Source organism: Cnephaeus nilssonii, assembly GCF_951640355.1.
Source record: "Cnephaeus nilssonii genome assembly, chromosome: X".
Taxonomy (NCBI): domain Eukaryota; kingdom Metazoa; phylum Chordata; class Mammalia; order Chiroptera; family Vespertilionidae; genus Cnephaeus; species Cnephaeus nilssonii.
In genome coordinates, this window is record NC_137071.1 from 86390816 (window position 1) to 86413858 (window position 23043).

At 41.0% G+C, this 23043-nt stretch overlaps 1 protein-coding gene across 5 annotated transcripts in view; it reads right to left on the bottom strand.

Moving 5' to 3' along the window:
• Positions 1-20263: 20263 nt before the first annotated feature.
• Positions 20264-23043, bottom strand: part of KLHL13 (kelch like family member 13) — a gene marked incomplete at its 5' end in the record, with an annotated part of 253589 nt that continues 250809 nt past the window's right edge. For all 5 annotated transcript variants that reach the window (XM_079765874.1, XM_079765872.1, XM_079765873.1 and 2 more), the window contains one exon: positions 20264-21805. In XM_079765874.1, coding sequence (XP_079622000.1) covers positions 21318-21805 — 488 coding nt within the window. In that variant the 3' untranslated portion in view covers positions 20264-21317. The remainder of the gene's footprint in view (positions 21806-23043) is intronic.

A 23043-nucleotide genomic window follows, 5' to 3' on the forward strand; every position in this document is an offset into this window, starting at 1 on the left:
GTGCAACTGGAATATTGTATCTTGAGAGCATTGCCCAAATGTACGTATCCTTTTATCCGACGATGAAAAAATCCCAAAGAATAAGAATGGAGACAGACTACTGTTCTTTAGGCTTAAAAAAAAACAAAACAACCTGAAGTGTCCTGCGAAGAACTGAGACTTGGTTCTCTCCATTCACTTCAGAAAGATTGGATGAGGAAATGGCCCATTTTGGCCCTGACTTTACCCACTTATGTTACTCTTAAAGGTGTCTTTGCCACAATGTGAATAAACAGCCACCTTTTGGAATAGGGGCTCATACGAAAGTCTGCATTCCCAATTTTTCCTGAAACAGATCTATGTTCTGCAGCTGTGGCCACCGTCCTGAGATCAGGTCCTGCCACTGGGAATCAGGGGGCACTGGAGTGGAGCTCCCCCCCCCCGTGCCCTTTTACATTCAGAGATTGAGCTGAATTCACTTTGGGGAAGGCCTGGCAAGGGTGACAGGTATCACAGATAGAAAGATAAAGAATGGAGAGGCAGGCACCCTGCTCGGTCCCTCCCTGGGTAGGGTCAGGCAGATGAAGGCCAGCCAGCCCACCTCACAATTGGGTGAGATAGCATTCTCTGTGTCCACCTCTCACCCCGTGGGCCAGGCCACTCCCCTCAGCTCTGGGCAGCCCTCTGCATTCCACGACAGTGCATTATGCCCTCACATGCTGCTCGCCCTAAGTGAGAAGGAAGAGAGCAGTTGGCCCACAGACAACTACACAGAAAGATAGGGCTCACAGCTGGCAAGTGCAGTGGTGGTGGCTGGAGCCTCTCTTGCCTCAGTGGCACAGTTAAGGATCAGCGAGCCAAGTGGTAAGGAGCAGCAAGCAGGCTGGCCGTAAGGAATGAGGGGTCCCGGACTGTGAGAGGGAATTAAGGATCAGAGAGCTGAGTGGTAAGGAGCAGCAAGCTGGCAGGCGGACATCCCCTGAGAGGTCCTGGACTGCGAGAGGGTGCAGACTGGGCTGAGGGACCACCCCCCACCAGTGCACGAATTTCATGAACCAAGCCTCTAGTTATATATTTTTAAGGTATACAACCTAATGACCCAAATTATGCATACACTGTGAAATATTCACCACAAAACACCTCATACAGTTACCATTTTCCTTTTTTTGTGTGTGTGTGGTGAGAACAACCAAGATCTACTCTCTTAGCAAATTTCAAATATAAAATACAACTATGGTCACACTGTTGTATACCAGTTCTCCAATACTTATTCATCTTGCATAACTGAAAACTTGGTGCCCTTTAACCAGCATCACCCTTTTCCCCCTCCCACCCAGACCTTAGTTAGTAAGCACTGTTCTACTATTTATGAGTTTGACTATTTTAGATTTCACAGATAAGATCAATGGGCTATTTTGCTTACCATATATCTTTCTGAATCTAGTTATTTTGCTTAACATATACTCTCCAGCTTCATCCATATTTTCACAAACTGCAGGATTTCCTTCTTTGTGATGGCTGAATGCTATTCCATCGATATAACATATTTTCTCTATCCATCCATCGACAGACATATGGTTGTTTCCATATCTTGGCTATTGTGAATAATGCTAAAATAAGCATGGAAATGCAGATATCTCTTAGAGATCCTGATTTCATTTCCTTCGTATATATACCCAGAAGTGGGATTGCTGGATCATATAGCATTAAGGTATTAAGAAGTACAAATTGTGTTACAAAAAGGGTCATGGGGATATAAACTACAGCATAAGGTATATTGTCAGTAACATTCTTTTTTAGCTTTCTGAGGGACCTCCATACTGGTTTCCACAATGGCTGTACCAATTTACATTTCCACCAAGAGTATACAAGGGTTCCCTTTTCTTAATGTCCTTGCCAATACTTGTTATCTTTTGTCTTTCTGGTAATAGCCATTCTCACAGGCATAAGGTAATATCCCAGTATGGTTTTGATCTATATTTCCCTGATGATTAGTTATGTCGAGTACCTTTTCATACAATTTTTGGCCATTCATATCCCTTTTTATGAGAACAGTTTATTCAGATCCTTTGCCCATTTTAAATCAGGTTTTGCTATTAAGTTGTATGAATTCTTTATAAATTTTGGATATAAACTTCTTATCAAATATATGGTTTGCAAATATTTTCTTCCATTCTATAAGTTGCCTTTTCACTCTGTTGACTGTTTCCTATGCTTTGCAGAAGGGATTAAGAAGTATAAATTGGTAGTTATAAAATAGTCATGGGGATATAAAGGACATCATAGGAAATAGAGTCAATAATATTGTAATAACTATGTATGGGGCCAGGTGGATACTAGACTTAATGGGGTGATCACTTCTAAGGTATATAAATGTCTAATCACTATTTTGTACACATGAAAAGTAATATAATGTTATAAAAAAGGTAATTTAAAGACTAGTGAAAGAGTAAAATTTGATTTTTAAAAATCTTTCAACAAAGGAAAGCTCAGGACCAGATGGCTTCATGGGTGAATTCTGCCAAACATTCAAATAAGTATTAATACTAATCAACTTTAAACTCTTCCAAAAAATTAGAAGAATAGAGAGCACTTCCAAACTCATTTTATGAGGCCAGCACTACCTTGACACTAAAATCAGAAACACACACACACACACACACACACACACACACACACACACACACACTATAAGTAAAGAAAACTACAGGCCAATAACCCTGATGAATAGATATAAAAATTCTCAATAAAATATGAGGAAACTGAATTCAGCATCACATTAGTAGGATCATACACCATGACCAAGTGGGGTTTATTCCTGGGATGAATGAATGTTTCAACACATGCAAATCAATCAGTCTTATACACCACATAAACTAAATGGAAGAAAAACTCACATGACCATAATAAATGCAGAAAAATCATTTAATATACTTAAATATCCATTGATGTTTAAAACGTTAAAAAGAATAGGTCAAAAAGGAAATGTACCTCAACCCAATAAAAGCCATATATGAAAATCCCACAGCTAACATCTTAATCAATGCGGGAAAAACTAAAGCTTTCCCTTTAAGATCTGGTACAAGGCAAGGATGCCCACTCTCACCACTTCTTTTCAACATAGTACTGGAAATCCTAGTCAGAGAACTTTGACAAGAAAAACAAATGAAAGGAAGAAGTAAAATTATATATTTTTGCAGGTGACATGATCACATACATAAAAAACCATAAAGATTCCACATAAAAACTATTCAAATGTTAGAACTATTAAATAAATTCAGCAAAGTTGCAGAATACAGAATCAACGTGCAAAAATCAGCCATGTTTATAAATACAAATAATAAACTATCAGAAAAAGAAATTAAGATGTTATCCTTATTTATGGAAAATTTCTATTGAAATGTTTTCCCTGCATTTTGAGAAAATAAATATATGGGAGAGAATAAGAGAGGTTCTTAAAGTTAATTTCCTGATAACACACAGAGAAGTTCAGTAAAGCTATTTCTACTCTTTAAAACCAAAACCTCAGAATTAGAAAACACCAAACATTCCCTATATATAAGTGTCCTTGATCATAATCCTTGATACATATTCATCCAGCTTCTGTTTAATACTTCGAGTGACTGAGCACCCACTACTTAAAAGCTTGGCATTCTATTCATAAATAGATACAATTAGTGGAAAGGTCTTGCTTATGTTGAATTAAATCTGCTACCCTGGTGCTTCTGTGCATTTGCTTGCTTTAACCTTCTAAACTGTCCTGTCCACTTCAGCAGTCAGTGATCTATATGACTATTTGAATCTAAAGTCATTATTATTAAATAAAATTAAAATGAAAATAATTTAAATTTCAGTGCCTCAGATGGAGTAGCCATATGCTAAGTGCTTAATAGCCACATGTGGTTAGTGGCTGTTGTACTGACCAATGTAGCTATATAACATTTCCATTATCTCAAAAGTTTAACTCGGCAGTATTGCACTCTAGAAAACAGAATGTCTACTACTTCTCCCACATGAAAAGCTATTCAATGTTCCCCTTCAGTCATTTCTCATCCAGAATAAATAGTCCTACTTCCTTCAACTTTGGGGAATAATGTATTAATTTTCTATTGTTGTGTAACAATCACCACCAATGTAGTGGCTTAAAACAGTATTAATTTATTATCTCATAGTTCTGGAGGACAGAAGTCAACAGGCTCACCTGGGTATTATGTTCTGGGTCTCAGAAGGTTAAAATTGAATTCTCGACTAGACTAGGCTCTGATCTGGATATGCTGAAGGAGAATCTGCTTCCAGCCACATTCAGGTTGTTGGCAGAATCCAGTTCTGTGTGACTTTCTGGTTGCAGCCAGAGATATCCTTCATTTCTAAAAGCTACTCTTCACTCCTTACACGTGGACCCCTCTTTCCTTTTCATCATCAAAGCCAGCAACAGTTCATCAAATCCTTCTCATGCTTCCAACCCCTCTGAATGTCCTGTTATGCTCTGAAGCAGGAAAAATCTCTGTTTTTACAGGGTTCATGTGATTAGATTGGTCCCACCTGGTTAATTTCCCTATCATAAGGTCAACTTATTAGTAACCTACAAAATCTTATTTGCAGATATGTCATCATATTCACAGTCTGGAGATTAGGGTGGGTAGTCTTGGAGAGCCATCTTAGAATTTGACCTACCACAAATGATTTCTTGCAACTATCTGATCATGGTTATGATACTTATATTTTCTGAACGGCTGTTGGCATAGTGATTATAGTAAACTAGTTGCACGGTACATGAAATTCCTGCATGGAGTGGCGGGGGGGGGGGGAGTCCCCTCAGCCCAGCCTGCACCCTCTCCAATCGGGGACCCCTTGGGGAATGTCAAACTGCCAGTTTAGGCCTGATCCCAGTTGGACATCCCTCTCACAATCTGGGACCACTGGCTCCTAACCGCTCACCTGCCTGCCTGCCTGATCGCCCCTAACTGCCCTCCCCTGCTGGCCTGAATTCGCCCCCAACTTCTCCCCCCTGCTGGCCTGATCTTTCCCCCCAACTGCCCTCCCCTGCCAGCCTGATCTCACCTCCAACTGCCCTCCTCTGCTGGCCAATTTGGTTCTGATTATTTGGTTTCTATGCCAGTCAGTGTCAAAAGCTCCACGTCTTAGGCAGCCATTGGCTCCTCACAGTTGACCCAGATTTGGTTCTGATTGGTCAGTTTCTATGCCAGTCAGTGTCAAAAGCTCCGCCTCCTAGGCAGCCATTGCCTCCTCACACTTCACCCAGATTTGGTTCTGATTGGTCGGTTTCTATGTCAGTCAGCATCTCTGGGCCTATCAACAGGGTCTGATCAGAAAGGCAGGGCTGATCAGCAGCCCTGGTGGAGGCCTGGAGAGAAATGGAGGTGCAGCTGTTGGCCAGACTGGGAGAGAAAGAGAGAGGCAAGTCCTGATCAAAAGCTGTCATAGAGGCAATGGATCAGTTTCTGGTTCTCTCTTCAAGTCTCTCTCTGTCCCTGATTCACAGCCCCCTCAGCAGTCAGTTTTGGGGCACCAGGCCTGCAGCGGAAGCAGTCAGCTGGGTTGCCACAGCAACCCAGCACTGACTGCAGGACTGACTTCCGGTTGGTGGAGCCTCAGTCCTTACTGCACGTTACGACCCAGCGTTTTTATATATTAGGATAATATTGTATTATAAACTTCAAAGTTGCTAAAAGATTAGATCATAATTACTCTCACCACAAAAGGCAATTATAACTATGTGGCCTGATAGAGATGGTAATTATATTGCAATATATAAATGTATCAAGTCAACATGTTGTACACCTTAAAATTACACAATTGTATATATCAATTATATTTCAATTAAAAATTTAAATAAAGAGCTTTTGGCCCAGGACATTTCTTCCTTTGTGTTCTAAAAAACAAAAAACAGTACTACTTCAGCAGGAACACTAAGTTGCATATGCACAAATTGAGGCCTCCTAGAGATGAGCAATTAGCTACAGGAATGCAATCAAAACCCTGAAGTAAAGATCTTTCTCTGCCAATTCACTTTTCAAAGGAACTAGAAAATCAGTTATTCATTTAATGACATTAATGTGTGCTGAACTAAATGTTCACTTGAAAAACCTGAGTTCAAGAGAGTTTAATGGGATTGGATTTGTGTGTCTAATATATAAAGCTTATCAAGAGGAAATATAGTAGGTTTTAATAATTAAAAATTTAACACAGAAAATCAAGTAGAATATGGCCTTAATAAAGGGATGACAAAATATTACATTTAATAGTAATATAAAATGATGACATTTTCTATTACTCTCACCTGATTACCCTGCTAATTCTTTCAAAATGCCAAGTTTTACAAAAATATTTTTATCCTTTGTGGCTTCATAGGAAAGACAGCTGTGAGAACTTGGGATAATTAGAAGCAGTAGGCTGACATTCTAAAAAGTCTGAATCTTCCTAAACAGGAAAATGTTCAAATGGCGAGCCAATGATAACATTCTCCCAGCCAGGGGTAACAATTGGGGGAAATATGCAAACATATCTTACTACCAATGAGCACACCCTCTTAGAGAATTCATAGACCTCCTGTGCACATAGGTTCTTGTATGACCCATGGGTCAATGTTTTCAAGCATGTTTCCCTCCTTTGTAAAATGCAATACCAGTCATCTCTACCTTACCCACATCAGGGACATAGGGTGAATAGTAAGGAGCAAAACAACAATGGCTTGAATGCACATTTCTCCCCCTCCAGCTTTATTGAAGTACTAGAGGCCCAGTGCACAAAATTCATGCATGGGGGGGAGGGTGTCCCGCAGCTTAGCCTGCATCGTCTCCAATCTGGGACCCCTCGAGGGATGTCCAACTAAATGGGCAGTTGGACATCCCTCTCACAATCCAGGACTGCTGGCTCCCAACCGCTCGCCTGCCTGCCCGCCTGATTACCCCTAACCGCTTCTGCCTGCCAGCCTGATCACCCCCTAACACTCCCCTGCCAGCCTTATCGATGCCTAACTGCTCCCCTGCTGGCCTGATTGCCCCTAACTGCCCTTCCCTGCTGGCTTGGTCACCCCTAACTGCCCTCCCCTGCCAACCTGGTTACCCCTAACTGTCCTCCCCTACAGGCCTGGTCATCCCTAACTGCCCTCCCCTGCTGGCCTGGTCAACCCTAACTGTCCTCCCCTGCAGGCCTGGTCACCCCCAACTGCCCTCCCCTGCTGGCCTGGTCACCCCTAACTTCCCTCCCTTGCCAACCTGGTCGCCCCTAACTGCCCTCCCCTGCAGGCCTGGTCCCCCCCAACTTCCCTCCCCTGCAGGCCTGATTGCCCCCAACTGCCCTCCCCTTCCGGCCATCTTGTGGCGGCCATCTTATGTCCACATGGGGGCGGCCATCTTGTGTATTGGAGTGGCAGTTAATTTGCATATTACCTCTTTATTATATAGGATAATTAACAAATAAAAAATTACACATATTTAAAGTGTAAACTTTGCCCTGGCCAGTTTTGCTCAGTGGATAGAGTGTCGGCCCGCAGACCAAAGGATCGTGGGTTTGATTTCTGGTCAAACGCAGGTACCTTGGTTGCAGGCTGGATTCCAGACCCAGTCGAGTTGCATTCAGGAGGGAACCAATAGATGTGCCTCTCACACATTGATGTTTCTCTCTCTCTCTGTGTCTCTACCCATCCCTTCCACTCTCCCTAAAGGTCAATGGAAAAATATTCTCCAGTGAGGATTAACCAAAAAAATAAATAAATAAAGTGTAAGCTTTGATGTTTTGACACTACAATCACCACAATCAAGCTAATTAACATAATCATCACCTCACAGTTTACATTTTTTTTACTTTTTGTGTGTGTGTGTGTGGCTGGAACACTTAAGATCTACTCTTTAGCAAATTTTAAGAATATAGAATAGTATTGTTAACTATAGTCACATTGTTGTACATTGGATCTCCAGAACTTACTCATCTTGCATGTGTCCCTTGACCAATGATGACTACTATTAGCTTATACAACAGATGAGTAACCCACTGCACTGAATTCTTGTAACTTTCAGGCAAAGCCATAGAAACATATTGCTCTGCAATTTCCTCATCTTGAAAATAAAAAGGATTATTTATAAACAATTCTAGAATAAAACATGATTTATAATTAACATGCTTTTCTACTTTCCTCGACAACAAGTTGCTTTGTGTGAAAAAAGTCTATAGGCATACTGTGAGTGAATGACACCCAGACAAAGGAGAGATCCTCCATTACCATTTCCAACAGTGTAAGCTGACCTGCTCATAATCTGCTCCTAGCATCCCTTATCCCCAACATCCAACAAGGACTAGCTCTGGCTATATTGCAAAGGGCTTTCACAATACAGCAGTATCTCCACAATGTTTGCCAAATCCTGCTACCTCTAAAGAAGCTGTCCCTTCTTTGACATCCCTGTTTCAGCTTTTCTCAAGGTTGAGTTTCCTCCATCTTGACTGTTGTTAGAAGTAATGCCATAAAATTTCAGAACTTGAAAGAGTTCTTAAAAATGGAACCCAATCCTACTTTTTCTAAACAAGGAAACTGGGGTATAAAGGTGTTAGGGTCATAGAACTCAGTCAGAACCATCCCTCCAGCTGATCTAAGCTTCTCACTGCACACATCTGACTGATTTGTAAGGCAAAGAAGAAACATGGACCAGGCTCATGTCCCATAGCAAATGCTGAGTTTAGCTTCGTTATAACCAGTTTATCCATTTCACGTCATCCAGTAAGATTATGCTTATGTATTTCAGATTATTTTTAACTTGTTATTTAAAACTAATTTTACACTTAGAAAAAAATTGCAAAAGTAGTCCTGAGAGTTCACATATGCCCTTTACCCAGCTTCCCCTAATGTAAACACCTTCCTTAACCTGAGTAAAATTGTCAAAACCAGGAAATTACATTGGTTTACTACTAACTAAATTACAAATCTTATTTGAATTTCACCAGGTTTCCTGCACTGCTGTCCCTTTTTCTGTTCTAGCATCCAATCCAGGTCCCATGTTGTAATAGTTGTGTCTCTTTGGTCTCCTCCAGTCTGTGATAGTCCTTTATTTAGCCTTTCTTTATCTTTCATCATTTTGACACTTTCGATGAGTACCAGTCAGTTACTTTTTGAAATGCCTTCAGATAATATCAGAGACTTCCAAATTTCATGGTTTAATAATAGGGAGCCCTCATTTACATCTTGGTCACATCTACTTTAGTACCTTTGTGTGTGTGTTTTTTTATGATATACTTTAGTACCTGTGTGTCTGGTTTTTTTATGTGTGGTATTTTTTTATTGTTTGTTTGTTTGTTTACTTATGATCATTCCCTAGATGAATGAAACCAAATCTGTCATTACTCACTTGCCAAAATTAGACTTACTATTCTTTGGGCATCTCTAGAGAATCACCCTGTGATGCATCATGAGTAATGGGAAACCCTGTCAGTACAGACGATGTGAGGCTGATTAATATGTTAATCATGAGTCTAGGTTGTTATCTTGCCTGGCTTAATTATGACAGAGTACAGTGGGGAAGCTGAACAACTGGGCCCAGTGGTACCATCAAAAGCCATGAAGAGAAGATGTGTGTGTTGCATGACAAGCTCTGGAAGTACAAATCATAGGAGGGCCAGGTAATGTTAACTCAAGCCAGTCATGTCCCAAACCATCAGAAGCTTCATGTTCTGGGGGATGTTGGGTATGATGTACTGCAATAAATACTTCATACCCCACCCATCCTTTGCTATATCATATTGTCATCATAAAATAGAGTACCCATCATAAAACAAAGGATGTGTGCCTGTAGAAGGCAGCTGGGAAGACGCCTGCCTGGATAAATCACCTTGAGCAACACCCCTTAATGTCTCTGAAATATCGGCAGTTGGGGTAAAGAAGGGAGGATAAATTAGAGTATATAAAGGAAAAAGTATTAGACATCATAAAGAGTTACCCTGGCAGAGTTACACAGAGGATGACTTGATAGCATTATCTCTGGCACCACAATGTTGTTCTTCTGATAAGGCCCCACTCCCACAAAACAACCCAAGTATTGCTGACAGTGAATTCTGGCCCCTATCATTGGACTACTTGCTCTCCTTCCTCTGGTACTTCAGTCCTTGACATAGTCTCAATGATAGCATCTTTTTTCAGGTCTGTCTTCCTCAACACTGCAGGCTTCTTGGAAACAATGGACAAGGCTACTGTTTGGGACATACAGTGATCAATAAATATTGGCCAAATGAATTAATGAGCGATGAATCAATGAAAAACTGTATCTCCTTTGATCCTCCCAGAAAACCAGAAAAGCAAGCAGGACAAGTATTATTTCCATTTTAATGAGGAAAATGAGACTTAGAGCAAGCATGCCAAACTCAAAAGCTAACATGGGCCAAATAAACAAGGTTTAAGTTTATGTGGGCCGCAAAAAACAACCAAAAGCTTCAATTTTCATAGAAATGTAGGTTTATTTTGATAGAGACATGCTAAATACAAAGGGCTGAAATAAATGAGTAATTCTACCTAATAAAAGCGTAATATGCAAATTGACTGTCACTCCAAGACACAAGATGGCCACCCCCATCTGGTCAAAGATGGCTGCCCCCATATGGACATAAGATGGCCGCCACAAAATGGCCTGCAGGGGAGGGCAATTGTGAGCAGTTAGGGGTGACCAGGCCAGCAGAGGATGGCAGTTGGAGGTGACCAGGCCAGCAGAGGAGGGCAGTTGGGGGTGACTGATCCAGCAGAGGAGGGCAGTTGGGGGAGACCAGGCCAGCAGGGAAGGGCAGTTGGGGGAGACCAGGCCAAAAAAGGAGGGCAATTGGGGGGGACCCAGGCCTGCAGGGGAGGGCAGTTGGGGAGGGACTAGGCCTTCAGGGGAGGGCAGTTGGGGGAAACCAGGCTGCAGGGGAGGGCAGTTGGGGGGGGACCAGGCCTGCAGGGGAGGGCAGTTGTGGATGATCAGGCAAGCAGGGAGGGCAGTTAGGGGTGACCAGTCCAGCAGAGGAGGGCAGTTAGGGGTGACCAGGCCAGCAGAGGAGGGCAGTTGGGGGGGACCAGGCCAGCAGGGGAGGGAAGTTGGGGGGACCAGGCCCGCAGGGGAGGGCAGTTGGGGGTGACCAGGCCTGCAGGGGAGGGCAGTTGGGGGCAACCAGGCCTGCAGGGAAGGGCAGTTAGGGGTAATTGGGCCAGCCGGGGAGCAGTTAGGCATTGATCAGGCTGGCAGGAGAGTGGTTAGGGGGTGATCAGGCTGGCAGGCAGAAGCGGTTAGGGGCAATCAGGCAGGCAGGCAGGTGAGTGGTTGGGAGCCAGCAGTCCTAGATTGTGAGAAGGATGTCCAACCGCCTGTTTAGGCCTGATCCCGGTGGGATTGGGCCTGAACGGGTGGTCGGACATCCCTCAATGGTTCCCAGATTGGAGAGGGTGCAGGCTGGGCTGAGGGACACCTCCCACCCCTATGCACGAATTTCATGCACCGGACCTCTAGTCATTAATATAAAATAATAGAACATTTTAATAAAATTAATATTTTTTATTGAACATTAACTTACCAGACACTGAATAACTGCACAAATTAATAAGTATAATGCAAATAAACCTACTTTCCTTGTTCTCCAAAAGCAAAATATTTCCTGTTGTGCACACAAGAAAAGTCAGTCCAAGATCAATGACGTGGCAATCGGCTGCTAAAATATTTGGTGCTAGTATTGGTGGAGAGAAATGGTGTGTCCACACGTAAGGCATGTAAGGAAAATGAATGCAACATGATTATAGTAATCAGTCATTAGCAAACGTTGTAGTTCATTATTAATAACTAGAGTCTTGGTGCATGGATTCATGTACCGGTGGGGTCCCTCGGCCTGGCCTGCGGGGATCAGGCTGAAGTCGGCTCTCTGACATCCCTGAGGGGTCCTGGATTGCGACAGGGTGCAGGCCAGGCTGAGGGACCCCACCGGTGCACAATCAGGGCCAGGGAGAACCACGGGAGTGCTCCAGGGAGTGTCTGGCCTGTCTCGCCCAGTCCCGATCTGCTGGACCCCAGCAACAAGCTAACTTACTGATCGGAGCATCTGCCCCCTGGTGGTCAGTGCACATCACAGCAGCTGGTCAAACGGTTGAATAGTCAGACACTTAGCATATTAGGCTTTTATTATATAGGATTATGTATAACAGGATATTGTAAAAATTAAGTTACAAAATTTTTATTAAAATGTTTCTTACATACTGTTATATTGGCTGGGCCACAAAAATATTTTGTGGGTCACATGCAGCCCATGGGCCACGAGTTTGACATACTTGACTTAGAGTTTAAATGACCTGTCTGAGGTTGCATGACTTATTTCCACAGTGCTAGGACCAGTGAAAATAAAGAGAATGACCTAAATTAAATGCCAAAATTTCCCCAGGCCTTATGCTTAGCCAAGAGTAACAAACTCAAATGATTTTAGAGGTCCAGCAAGTCACCTAAATGTGCTGCAGAGGGCATTAGACAATACAAGTGGTAGGGAATTGACAAATCATGCCTGCAGGTCAAGTTCAGCCTGAGGGACATAGAGAGTCCTTCACATCCAGAGTCTCATTCACCCTCATCACAAACTGTAAGGTTTACATTACCATCTCCCTTTTACAGATGAGGACACTGGGGTTTTGAAATGCTAAGTGCCCAGCCTACACCTAACTATGTGTATCTCAAGGGGGATCAAGCCTGGGCCATTATCTGGGAAACCTTGTAGCCTGGAGAAACAGATTTTCTGACTTCTTTTATAACTGCTGACAGGCAAGTCAAAGTGAACAAGACTGAGGCTATGGATGAATGTTATTTTGTTTTGCCATGTTTCCAATTTAGCCCCTTTAATTTTTAAAGAACATTAAGCAGGAAAATATCTTAAAGTCCCTCCAGTCCAGTTCTCTTTAAAGCACCAGTCGTCTTTCCTTACTGGGTAATAAAATATATTTCTAGGGTCACAACAGGCAATTTAAGTGGTAACAGAAAATATCTGAGTCTCTCACCCATGAGTAGTGATGAGTATTATGTTGTGAAACTTATAGACACAGTAAAAAGTAAATTAAAATAATTTTTTAAACTCACTTTGGAGCCTAGCCAGCATGGCTCAGTGGTTGAGTGTCGACCTATGAACCTGGAGGTCACAGTTCAATTCCTGGCCAGGGCACATATCTGGGTTACGGGCTTGATCCCCAGTGTGGGGCATCCAGGAAGCAGCCAATCAATGATAGCCCCATGTGTCCCTCAAGCAAAGAGACTCCCTTAGCAATATCTAGCTGTTTGGAAATCTTTAAATAACTGCCTATACCTGGTCCCTGGGTCAGGCCAACTGCCTTTCCTCTAGGCAGCCTTCACATTTGTGGGTTACCTGCTCAGGAAGATCTTACCTGAAGCTAAAATAAAAGTGAGTCCTCTGAAAAGTTAATAAAAATTCTTTGACATAATGGTATAAAGACTTGTGGTAGCTTGTTTCTAAACACCCCATCCTTTTCCCTCACCACAGGCTTCCTCACTACCATTTTTGGTGAGAGTAAAGATTTTGTGGCTTGCATTTATGTTTCACATTATATTTCTACTGGGCAGAACTGCATTTGAGGGACAATAGATGAAACACGCCACCTCTACAGTGGTCTTGGTGCAGCCTGGGCACCAGGCACACCTCCTCTCAGCTGTTCCCCTAAAAAGATGTGGTTCTGGCTCCTTGGGACTCCACCCACTACTCATTAGGATCTGCAGAGATGTTGACTGGGATAACTTTGGATAATTTTCAGGTAGATAGCCAGAAGGGGGATTGCTGGGTCATATGGTAACTCTATTCTTAATGTTTTGAGGAATCGCCAAACTGTTTTCCATAGTGGTTATACCAGTCTACATTTCTACCATCAGTGAATGAAGGTTCCCTTTTTTCCACAACCTCTCCAACACTTGTTATTGCTTGTCTTATTGATAATGGCCACTCTAACAGATATAAGGTGGTATCTAATTGTAGTTTTAATTTGCATTTCCCTAATTGCCAATTAGGTTGAACATCTTTTCATGTTTCTATTGGTTGTTTGTATGTCTTCTTTGGAGAGGTGTATTTTCAGGTCCTCTGACCAATTTTTGATTGGATCATTTATTTGTTCTACTATATGACCCAACAACCCTACTCCTGGGTATATACCAAAAAAACTCAAAATCATGTATACGCAAAGATACACTGAGTGGTCAGATTATTATGATCTCTGAATGCATAATAATCTGGCCACTCAGTGTATATCCTATATAATCCTATATAATAAAAGAATAATATGCAAATTGTCCCCTCGACCAGGAGTTCAACCAGCAGGCAGGCCGACCAACAACCCATGTCCCCTCCCCCTGGCCAGGCTGGCCGGACCCCACCCATGCACGAATTCATGCACTGGGCCTCTAATCCTCTGTAATAAAATGGTAATATTCAAATTAACCATCACTCTGCTACATAAGCCACACCCACCAGCCAAGCCACACCCACCAGCCAATCAGGGAGAGTATGCAAATTAACCCAAACCAAGATGGCTACAGCCACAGAGAGCAAGATTTCCCAGGTAACAGAGCATGCCAAGCTTTTCATAGCCGTTGCAGGCCTAAGCCTCCACTCAAGCTACAAAGTTTCAATTATAGAAGGTAAACAAATTCAAACAAATGGCGGCAGAATGGAGCTTGAGAGAGCAGGCCAGGGTTGCCGCCGGCAACAGGGGAAGCAAAGCTTTCCGCACACCCTGGCCGGGCTCACCCGCTTAAGGCTACAAAGTTTCAATTGTAGAAGGTGAATTAACTGCCATAGAAATGGCTGCCACCCCGGAGGGAGCAGCAGGCTTGGCTCCACTCCAGGCTACAAAGTTTCAATTGTAGAAGGAAATTAAATCCCAGATACCAGGGCCTCCACTTGGGTTGCCAGGGGGGCGTGGCCGGCCTGCAAACCACCACAGGCCCCTCGCTCAGGTCGCTCCACGCCCTTAGGGAACCCCACCCTGATCTGGGACACCCTTCAGGGCAAACCAGCTGGCCCCCACCCGTGCACCAGGCCTCTATCTTATCTAATAAAAGAGTAATATACAGATTGATAATCACTGCAACACACAATATAGCTGCCCCCATGTGGTCAAAGACCCTGCCCCCATGTGGACACAAGATGGCCACCACAAGATGGCCAGCAGGAGAGGGCAGTTGGGAGGCACCCGGCCTGCAAGGGAGGGCAGTTGAAGGTGATCAACCCTGCAGGAGAGGGCAGTTAGGGGTGACCAGGCTGACAGAGGAGGGAAGTTGGGGGCAAACAGGCTGGCAGGGGAGCAGTTAAGCATCAACCAGGCTGGCAGCGGAGTGGTTAGGGGGTGATCAGGCTGGCAGGCAGAATCGGTTAGGGGCAATCAGGCAGGCAGGCAGGCAGGCAAGCAGTTGGGAGCCAGCAGTCCTGGATTGGGAGAGGGATGTCCGACTGCCCGTTTAGGCCTAATCCCACCAGGATCAGGCCTAAACAGGCAGTTGGACATCCCTCCAGGAGTCCCAGATTGGAGAGGGTACAGGCTGGGCTGAGGGACAACCCCCCGCCGCACACGAATTTTGTGCACCAGGCCTCTAGTATATATATATATATATATATATATATATATATATATATATATATATACTGAGTGGCCAGATTATTATGCATTCAGAGATCATAATAATCTGGCCACTATGGCCACTCAGTGTATATGCACCCCTATGTTCTTTGCAGCATTATTCAAGGGGGCCAAAACTTGGAAACAATCAAAGTGCCCTGTGATAGAGGACTGGATAAAGAAGATGTAGTACATATACACAATGGAATACTACAAGAAAGGATAAAATAGTGTCATTTACAATAACATGGATGGACCTTGAGAACATTATGTAAATGAAATAAGTCTGACAGAAAAAGCTAAGAACCATATGATTTCACTCATACTATAAAAGGCTAATATGCAAATTGACTGAACAGCAGAACAACCAGTTGCTATGATGTTCACTCACCACCAGGGGGCAGATGCTCAATGCAGGAGCTGTCCCCTGGTGGTCAGTGCGCTCCCACAGGGGGAGCGCCATTCAGCCAGAAGCCGGGCTCATGGCTGGCAAACGCAGCAGTGGTAGTGGGAGCCTCTCCTGCCTCCACAGCAGTCGGACATCCCCCAAGGGCTCCTGGACTGTAAAAGGGTGCAGGCCAGGCTGAGGGACCCTCTCCCCACTGAGTGCACGCATTTTGTGCACTGGGTCTCTAATGTGGAATATAAAACTGAAACTTATGAACACAAACAGCAGTGTGGTGGTTGCCAGAGGAGGGAGTTGGGGGGAGAAGGGGCTCCTAATATGAGGTGACAGGAGAAGATTTTACTTTGGGTGGTGGGCACATACAGATTGTGTAACTAAGAAATTCACACATGAAATCTATATGTTCATGCTGACCAATATCACCCCAATGAAATTTAATTTTTAAAAAAAGCAATTTTGAGTTTTTCAATCTGTGAATATGGCATATCTTGCCAATTATTTTGGTCTCATCTACTTTAATTTCTCTCAGTAATGTTTTGTGGTTGTCATCATAGTGGTCTTGATGGTCTTTTGTTGAATTTATTACTAGTTATTTTATGTTCAGAATAATATGAGTCTTATACATTCCACATAGGTCTGAATGAGTTTAGGAAGGGCAAGATCAAAGTCATCAGGGGTTAGTAGGAAAGGGGGACTAGATTGCTGTGTCCTTCCACCTATTTGAATAAACTATTGTGCCTCTTATTCTAAGGTGAGGCCAAAAGCAAAATGACAATAATCAAAAGCTGAGCATGCTATTTTTCTTTCAATTTTGATTATGCAAGAAAGTCTTCAACTTCAGAGCTATTTACAAGGAATGAAGACTTTTCATTTAACATTTTTATTTTTAGTATAAATTTCACAGTTATTAGTATGTAGAGAGAATAGCATAATGAACATCTGCATACCCATTACTTATGTGTAACAACTGTAAACATTTTGTCATATTTGCATCATCTAATACTTTTGTTAAAATATTTTAAATTAAATTATGGACTTTATGATGTTTCTCCCCTAAATACTTCAGTACATATATTTAAAGCTAAGGGGATTTTTCTAGCATGAGGAAGAAAGCAGACGATGGGGTGTTTCCTAACAGTGCATGTGCAAAAGGCAATTCTTTTGGGCAACTCACTGACTTCAAGTACTGGAAGAGCAGATCCCTGATGTGACGTCCCCTGCCCACTACACAGGACCAGTTTAATGACAGCCCACCACCACACCACCTGACATTTTCATGTCCTTGGAAACCTCCCACTCCTGAATCAGGTGTTCCAAGTATGTTAGTCTGTTCCGCAAATTGGTGGAGACTTAGGACTTATATGCATGCATCCAGACACCTTCCAAATGCAGCAATGCTTTTCTTGCAATCCTCTCAGTTCCTCTAGCATGATCCAGGTAGAGAAGCATAAGCAAAATGACAAAATCTACCAGAAATCTTAGCTAGAATCTCAAAGTGTTTCTTTTGTAATACATAAAAATTATGTGAAATTAAAATTTCAGTGTAAAACAAAAGTTTCATTGGAACACAACCACGTTCATTCATTTACATATTGCCTACACTTTAGTATTACAACAGCAGAGCTGAATAGCTGTGACAGACCATATGGCCCACAAAGATTAAAATATTTACTGTTGTTTTACAGAAAAAGTTTGCCAACCCCTATTGTACTATTGTAATGTTTCTTGTTTGTTTTGATAGAGTTATGGCCTTTATTATCATTTGTTAAATCAATGTTTGTTTATCTTAGTCATATTGCCAAATAAGACATGCAAGGTGAAATAGCATTTGACTCTTATTTAGTAAAACATCATTAGTGAAGACAGAAATAAACACTAAATTTAAATAGAAAATAAAATAGCCACCCAGATATCTGAGTTATATCACCTAGATTAACTGATGAAATAAATATTTTAAAAGCCTAGTATCATTATTACTTAATCTTTCAGATATCCAATTTGACCACATTAATATTTTAATATTTTATACTGACATTTAGTAGTTAAACCTCACTTAATATGTGGGTTAGAAAATCTTAATCTAAATATCACATTAATGTATTTTGTATCAGAAATTAATGCATTGATGTATATATAATGTGTGAAAAATTATACTGATTTTAAATTGCAATTGTGTAAAAATAATATACTAATTTACCAACAATTATCCTGACATGGGGAAGATAAATGACATTTTTTCTTCATTTTTGTATTTTTCTATATTTTGCATTTCATAATTACCAAGAGTTTTCAAATTCTGCACTATTTGACCAATTTAAAAAAAATACCCTTAATCCTTATGAACTTTCTTCACATTTACTTTCCTCCCCACACTCTTGAAAAACAAAAGGAAAGGCACAAAAGCCAAGAATAAAATTAGAGGCAGAACCAACTTTCCATGCAAGAAAGTCTGCTTACTGTTCTTAGGGGGTGGGGGTGGATACATGAAGGCCCTTAATATGGACAAAATGTCACGTGGTTGAACAAATTAAATAAAATACTACTTAATTGCCCAGTGGAGCGCTCTCTCAGGGGCTAAAGTGAGGGAAGTATTTTAGCAACTTCCAAAAAACATTACATAGTTATATATTTTTAAAAGTCCCTAAAGCAATATTAGGAAATAGTTTTATGTCATAATTTCACTTTTCAGGGAAAAACCTGCTTGTCAGATGAATTTTTTTATAATTCTAGAAATAGGCAAAGTAGATTTTTTTCTTTATGTTTCCCACCCTGCCAACCTCAACCAAGAAGGAAAATTATGAACCTTTTAGGATTTAATATATTCATAATTCCTTTTTCAAATATATCAAGAACCTAAGAAAGGCAAATGTGAGAAATGCTTGTAAAGCCAACCAATGACTGGCCAGACATATTTTATAAAGAAAAATAGTTTAATTCACTGTGAAGGAAAATGCCTAACAATTTACCATCTGTTGGAATTGTGTAATAATAGCACTTGTGTGACATTAATTGCTATTCTAAATAACATATGGCACGGAGGCAGAAAAGGTAAGCTGTCAAAGAGAATTGTGTATGCTCTGTTATTCCCTGTGGCAAACTGCTAACAGATCACCCACCCAATTTCCTCTTCTTTCTGGGCATGCAGCTATCTGATATTTTTCTGTCCCCTTTGTGTTTCTATGTGCCACAGACTGACTTCTGGCCAGTGGGATGTGGGCAGAAATGATGCATGCCTCTTTCAAGCCTGACCTTTACAGTTCTCATACCTGCAATGCTCTACTTTTCTTCTGCTGACTGAATGGAGATGATGCTGAGGAACTAAGAGACAGAAGAGGCCACAAGATGGAAAGAACCACTGTTGCTTGGTGGAGAGCCGCCTGACCAAGAATACCCGCACTGGACTGTGGTGGGACCATCATTCTGTCCTAAAACTCTCCTATTTTTAGGCAGAGGTTAACTATGTGCAAATGGCTAAATCTTCTCTGCCTATAAGCAGAGAACTGAAGTCATTAGACCAGGTGCTCTCAGTTCAGAATTATCTTGCCAAAGGAGATCTTTCAAATTCATACCAGGCTTCTCCCAACATGCAAAAGTACCACTAATGGGAAAATTGTTTTTTCTTCATTATGTTTAATTCAAGACAGTGGTAGTGACATCTGCACGGATAATTACCCACTGGTGAAGAAATCTGGTGACACTCTAGTTGTTTTGCTATGGTTTGAAATTTTTGGTTCAGATTCAATCTGGTCATTTTCAGATAAAGTAGGAAAGATCATGCCCATGGCCCTAACATAAGTCTCAAACAATCTTTTACAAAAACATTTTTCATTTGTCATCCTAACTCAAGAACAAATATCTTACGTCGTTTTACACAATCCCTTCTCATTAAGCAAGATGGATCTTCTTGGAGATCCAGGAAACTGACCTTATAATTTAGACATATATAGCATTATTCCTGTGGGAATGAAGAAGAGCCAATTAGCATCTGCCATGAACCAATTCCTCAAAGACAACCAGCAATGAGTTTTGACCAATGAGTCTAGATCTGGTCAAATCATTTTTTTCCCTTGAATGAGTCATTAATATCAATTAATTCAAGCTGTTCAGTGCTCTGAGGTCTGCTCACTTGAATCTTGCTATAGCAAAAAGGGGGAGTATTTAATAAAAGGAAGTCAAATCAGACAACAATGAGATTCTTCAGACCAAAATGACATTAAATGTTTTTTTATTGAACAAAAAGATAAAACATGGAAGTTGAATTCACTGAGCAAAAGCAGCTTGCCAGGTGAAGCTGCTTTACTTTGTGCTAAATAACTTTATGAACTGAGAGTATACAGAATACATACAATATGGAAGTTACCTCAACAGCAAAGGAGAAGGTGTAATTTACAGTTTTGGAAGGTAAAATTGGGTCAAGTGACAGATTTTTTTAATCAAAATTTCCAGCCCTCATCCACTTAATTCAGCATGACTCTACATATGTGCATTCATTATGTACATACTGAATTCCCATCTTAATGGAAGCTGCTTTTTGGAACAAATTTAATTTTTTAACATGTATTTGACATGCCACTCAATTTTTAAAGTTTCACACTTGATATTTCTATGTGTATGGATGTATTTATACACACTTTTAAAACTCCCAATCCTTGTTTATAAGTAGAGGGGCATGCTACATTTTAAAAATTAATATTGGTGAATTTCAGTTACTCTTTCTCCTGTGCATCTAAGAAACTTTATATGTTCTCAATGCACCCACACAGACAGGTGGGTTGACAGATATGTCAAAAATGCTTTATGAAAAGAGGGAGGTAGCTCATGCGAGTTGGCAACCTTTTGTCTATTGTTTCTGTCGGAGCAGGCTGCCTCCCTTTGACACTTTACAATCAAGATGAAAGGAAAACTTTTTACTTGAAGCCTAGTTAGCACAGTTGTATATTTACTACAATCCACCTTCAATGTGATTTATTGGGCTTTCTAATGTAAGATGACAAATATCTCATACCCAGTACACAGCATCAAAAAAGCACTGAAGAAACATTTTAAAGACAATAACTTTTTTTCTTTTTGTATGTTAAACATCAGCTTCTATGGGATACATTTCCAGAATGGTTTTTGTTACCACTTTATAAACACTCTAAGTCAAACAAACAGCACAAATAACATCAATGTTGTCTTTTTTCCAATATCTGCATCAATTACTGGAGGCTAATCCTAACATATACTATTTAAGAGGGGGCAGCAAAAGAAGAGAATCATGACACATTGCAAAGATAGGACTTCAGCATCTTAGTTGTAGGGGTGATCTTAAGGTGCAGAAAGAGGGGACTCTCTAGAAGGTGATGGTGTGGTTTCTTCAGGTGGAAAAACCGTAAGTGTGCAAGCTCGGATGCCACCAAGGGACTCTGGGAGATCAAAAACCTTATGCCATTCATCTTTATCTGGATCATATTTCTGCACTATCTCTACCATACAACGATTATTCCAGGAATACCCACCAACCACATAGATTTTATTTTCAAAGACAGCGACCCCAACATCACTCTGCCCTCTTAACATGGCAGCAATTGGGGTCCACTGGTCAAGAATAGGTGAGTAGTATTCACAGCTTAGGACATCATCATAATCGCTTGTTCCTCTGAAGTGATTGCCACCAATGACATACAGCCTTTCTCCCACTGTACACATGCAATGCAGACCTCTGACGGTGGTCATTGGCGCCTTCTGAATCCATTTGTCAGTATCAGGGTCAAAGCACATGAGCTCCTTTTGGAAAGTGTCATGAGTAATTCCTCCTAAAGAATGAAAACAATAGACATGAGGAAAAGAGATTATTATAAAAATGCAAAAGTAAATAAAAGGCTCTCTGTCATAGATATTTAACTTCTAGCCTCAGTTATGAGATTTTATAGCTTATGAATAGTATTCTTATAAATGTCTGCCCTCTATATATACTTTCCCTGGATTAAAAAGAAAATAACATGTTCATCATCTTAAGGAACAAAAATATAGTTTATAATATTGCAATGACTTTGTCAAATAGAGACCCATGGGATTTAAGAGGCTTTACTGAATGACAAAAAAAAAAAAAAGTTGTCCCTTTTAGAGTTGGGTCTGCAGTATATTCCAACTACAAAGCATTATTCACTCCTAATACTTTATAGCAGTCACCCTCTGGGTGTTGAGCACAGGGCTGGGGCATTTAAATTCTAGGTGCCCATTTCCTCACTTGCTAAATAAAAATATGTACGCTAATTATTTCATTAGGACTGTGACTATGACTATGAATTGAAATAAATCAAAATGCTTTGGAAAAGTTGAAAGTGTTGTGCAGATATACAAGCTTATAAGAATGTTCAGAATTGTTTGTTTCTGTAGAGTTGTTGGTGGGTGGGCTGAGGGTGGGTAATGTCACGTTCTATCAGCAGGGACATTTACAAAGTTAAAAAATTAGAAAGCTGAATATATGTATATGGAATTTTGTATGTGCAATAATTGGTTATTGATCGATTGAGTTGATATCATCTACAAAGTGTATTCTTAGAGCACAAATAAATTAGTTTCTACAATAAAAGAATCACACTGTATGTTCTGCAGATTAGGGAGAGAACTAAACTAATTTTCAGCTATATCATATCAAAGCTCCACTATCTGGTGGCCAGATAGAAATCACTGCTTTTTTCTTCTGTTTTTTTTTAAATGTGTGGTTTGTTTGTTTTTGTACTTTACAGAATTATCAGACGGCAAAACAGTGTTCTTTGGTTTGAAAACTCAGCTATGGTTCCTACCCTACTCTTGATTATGAAGGTCATGTATGCAATATATGCTAGTTATGCCAAATCACCACTAGAACAATTCAGATGTCATTTTCCTCAGAGGATTTGGAGCTCTCATTATAATGGCATGGCATCTACACACAGCAAATAGGTGGTATAAATGATTGATTAGTGGAGCGTATGATTTTCTGGATGACTCTTTCAATATACGACATCCCGTAGTTACTCATAAATTTAAAACCAAAAACCTGCCAATC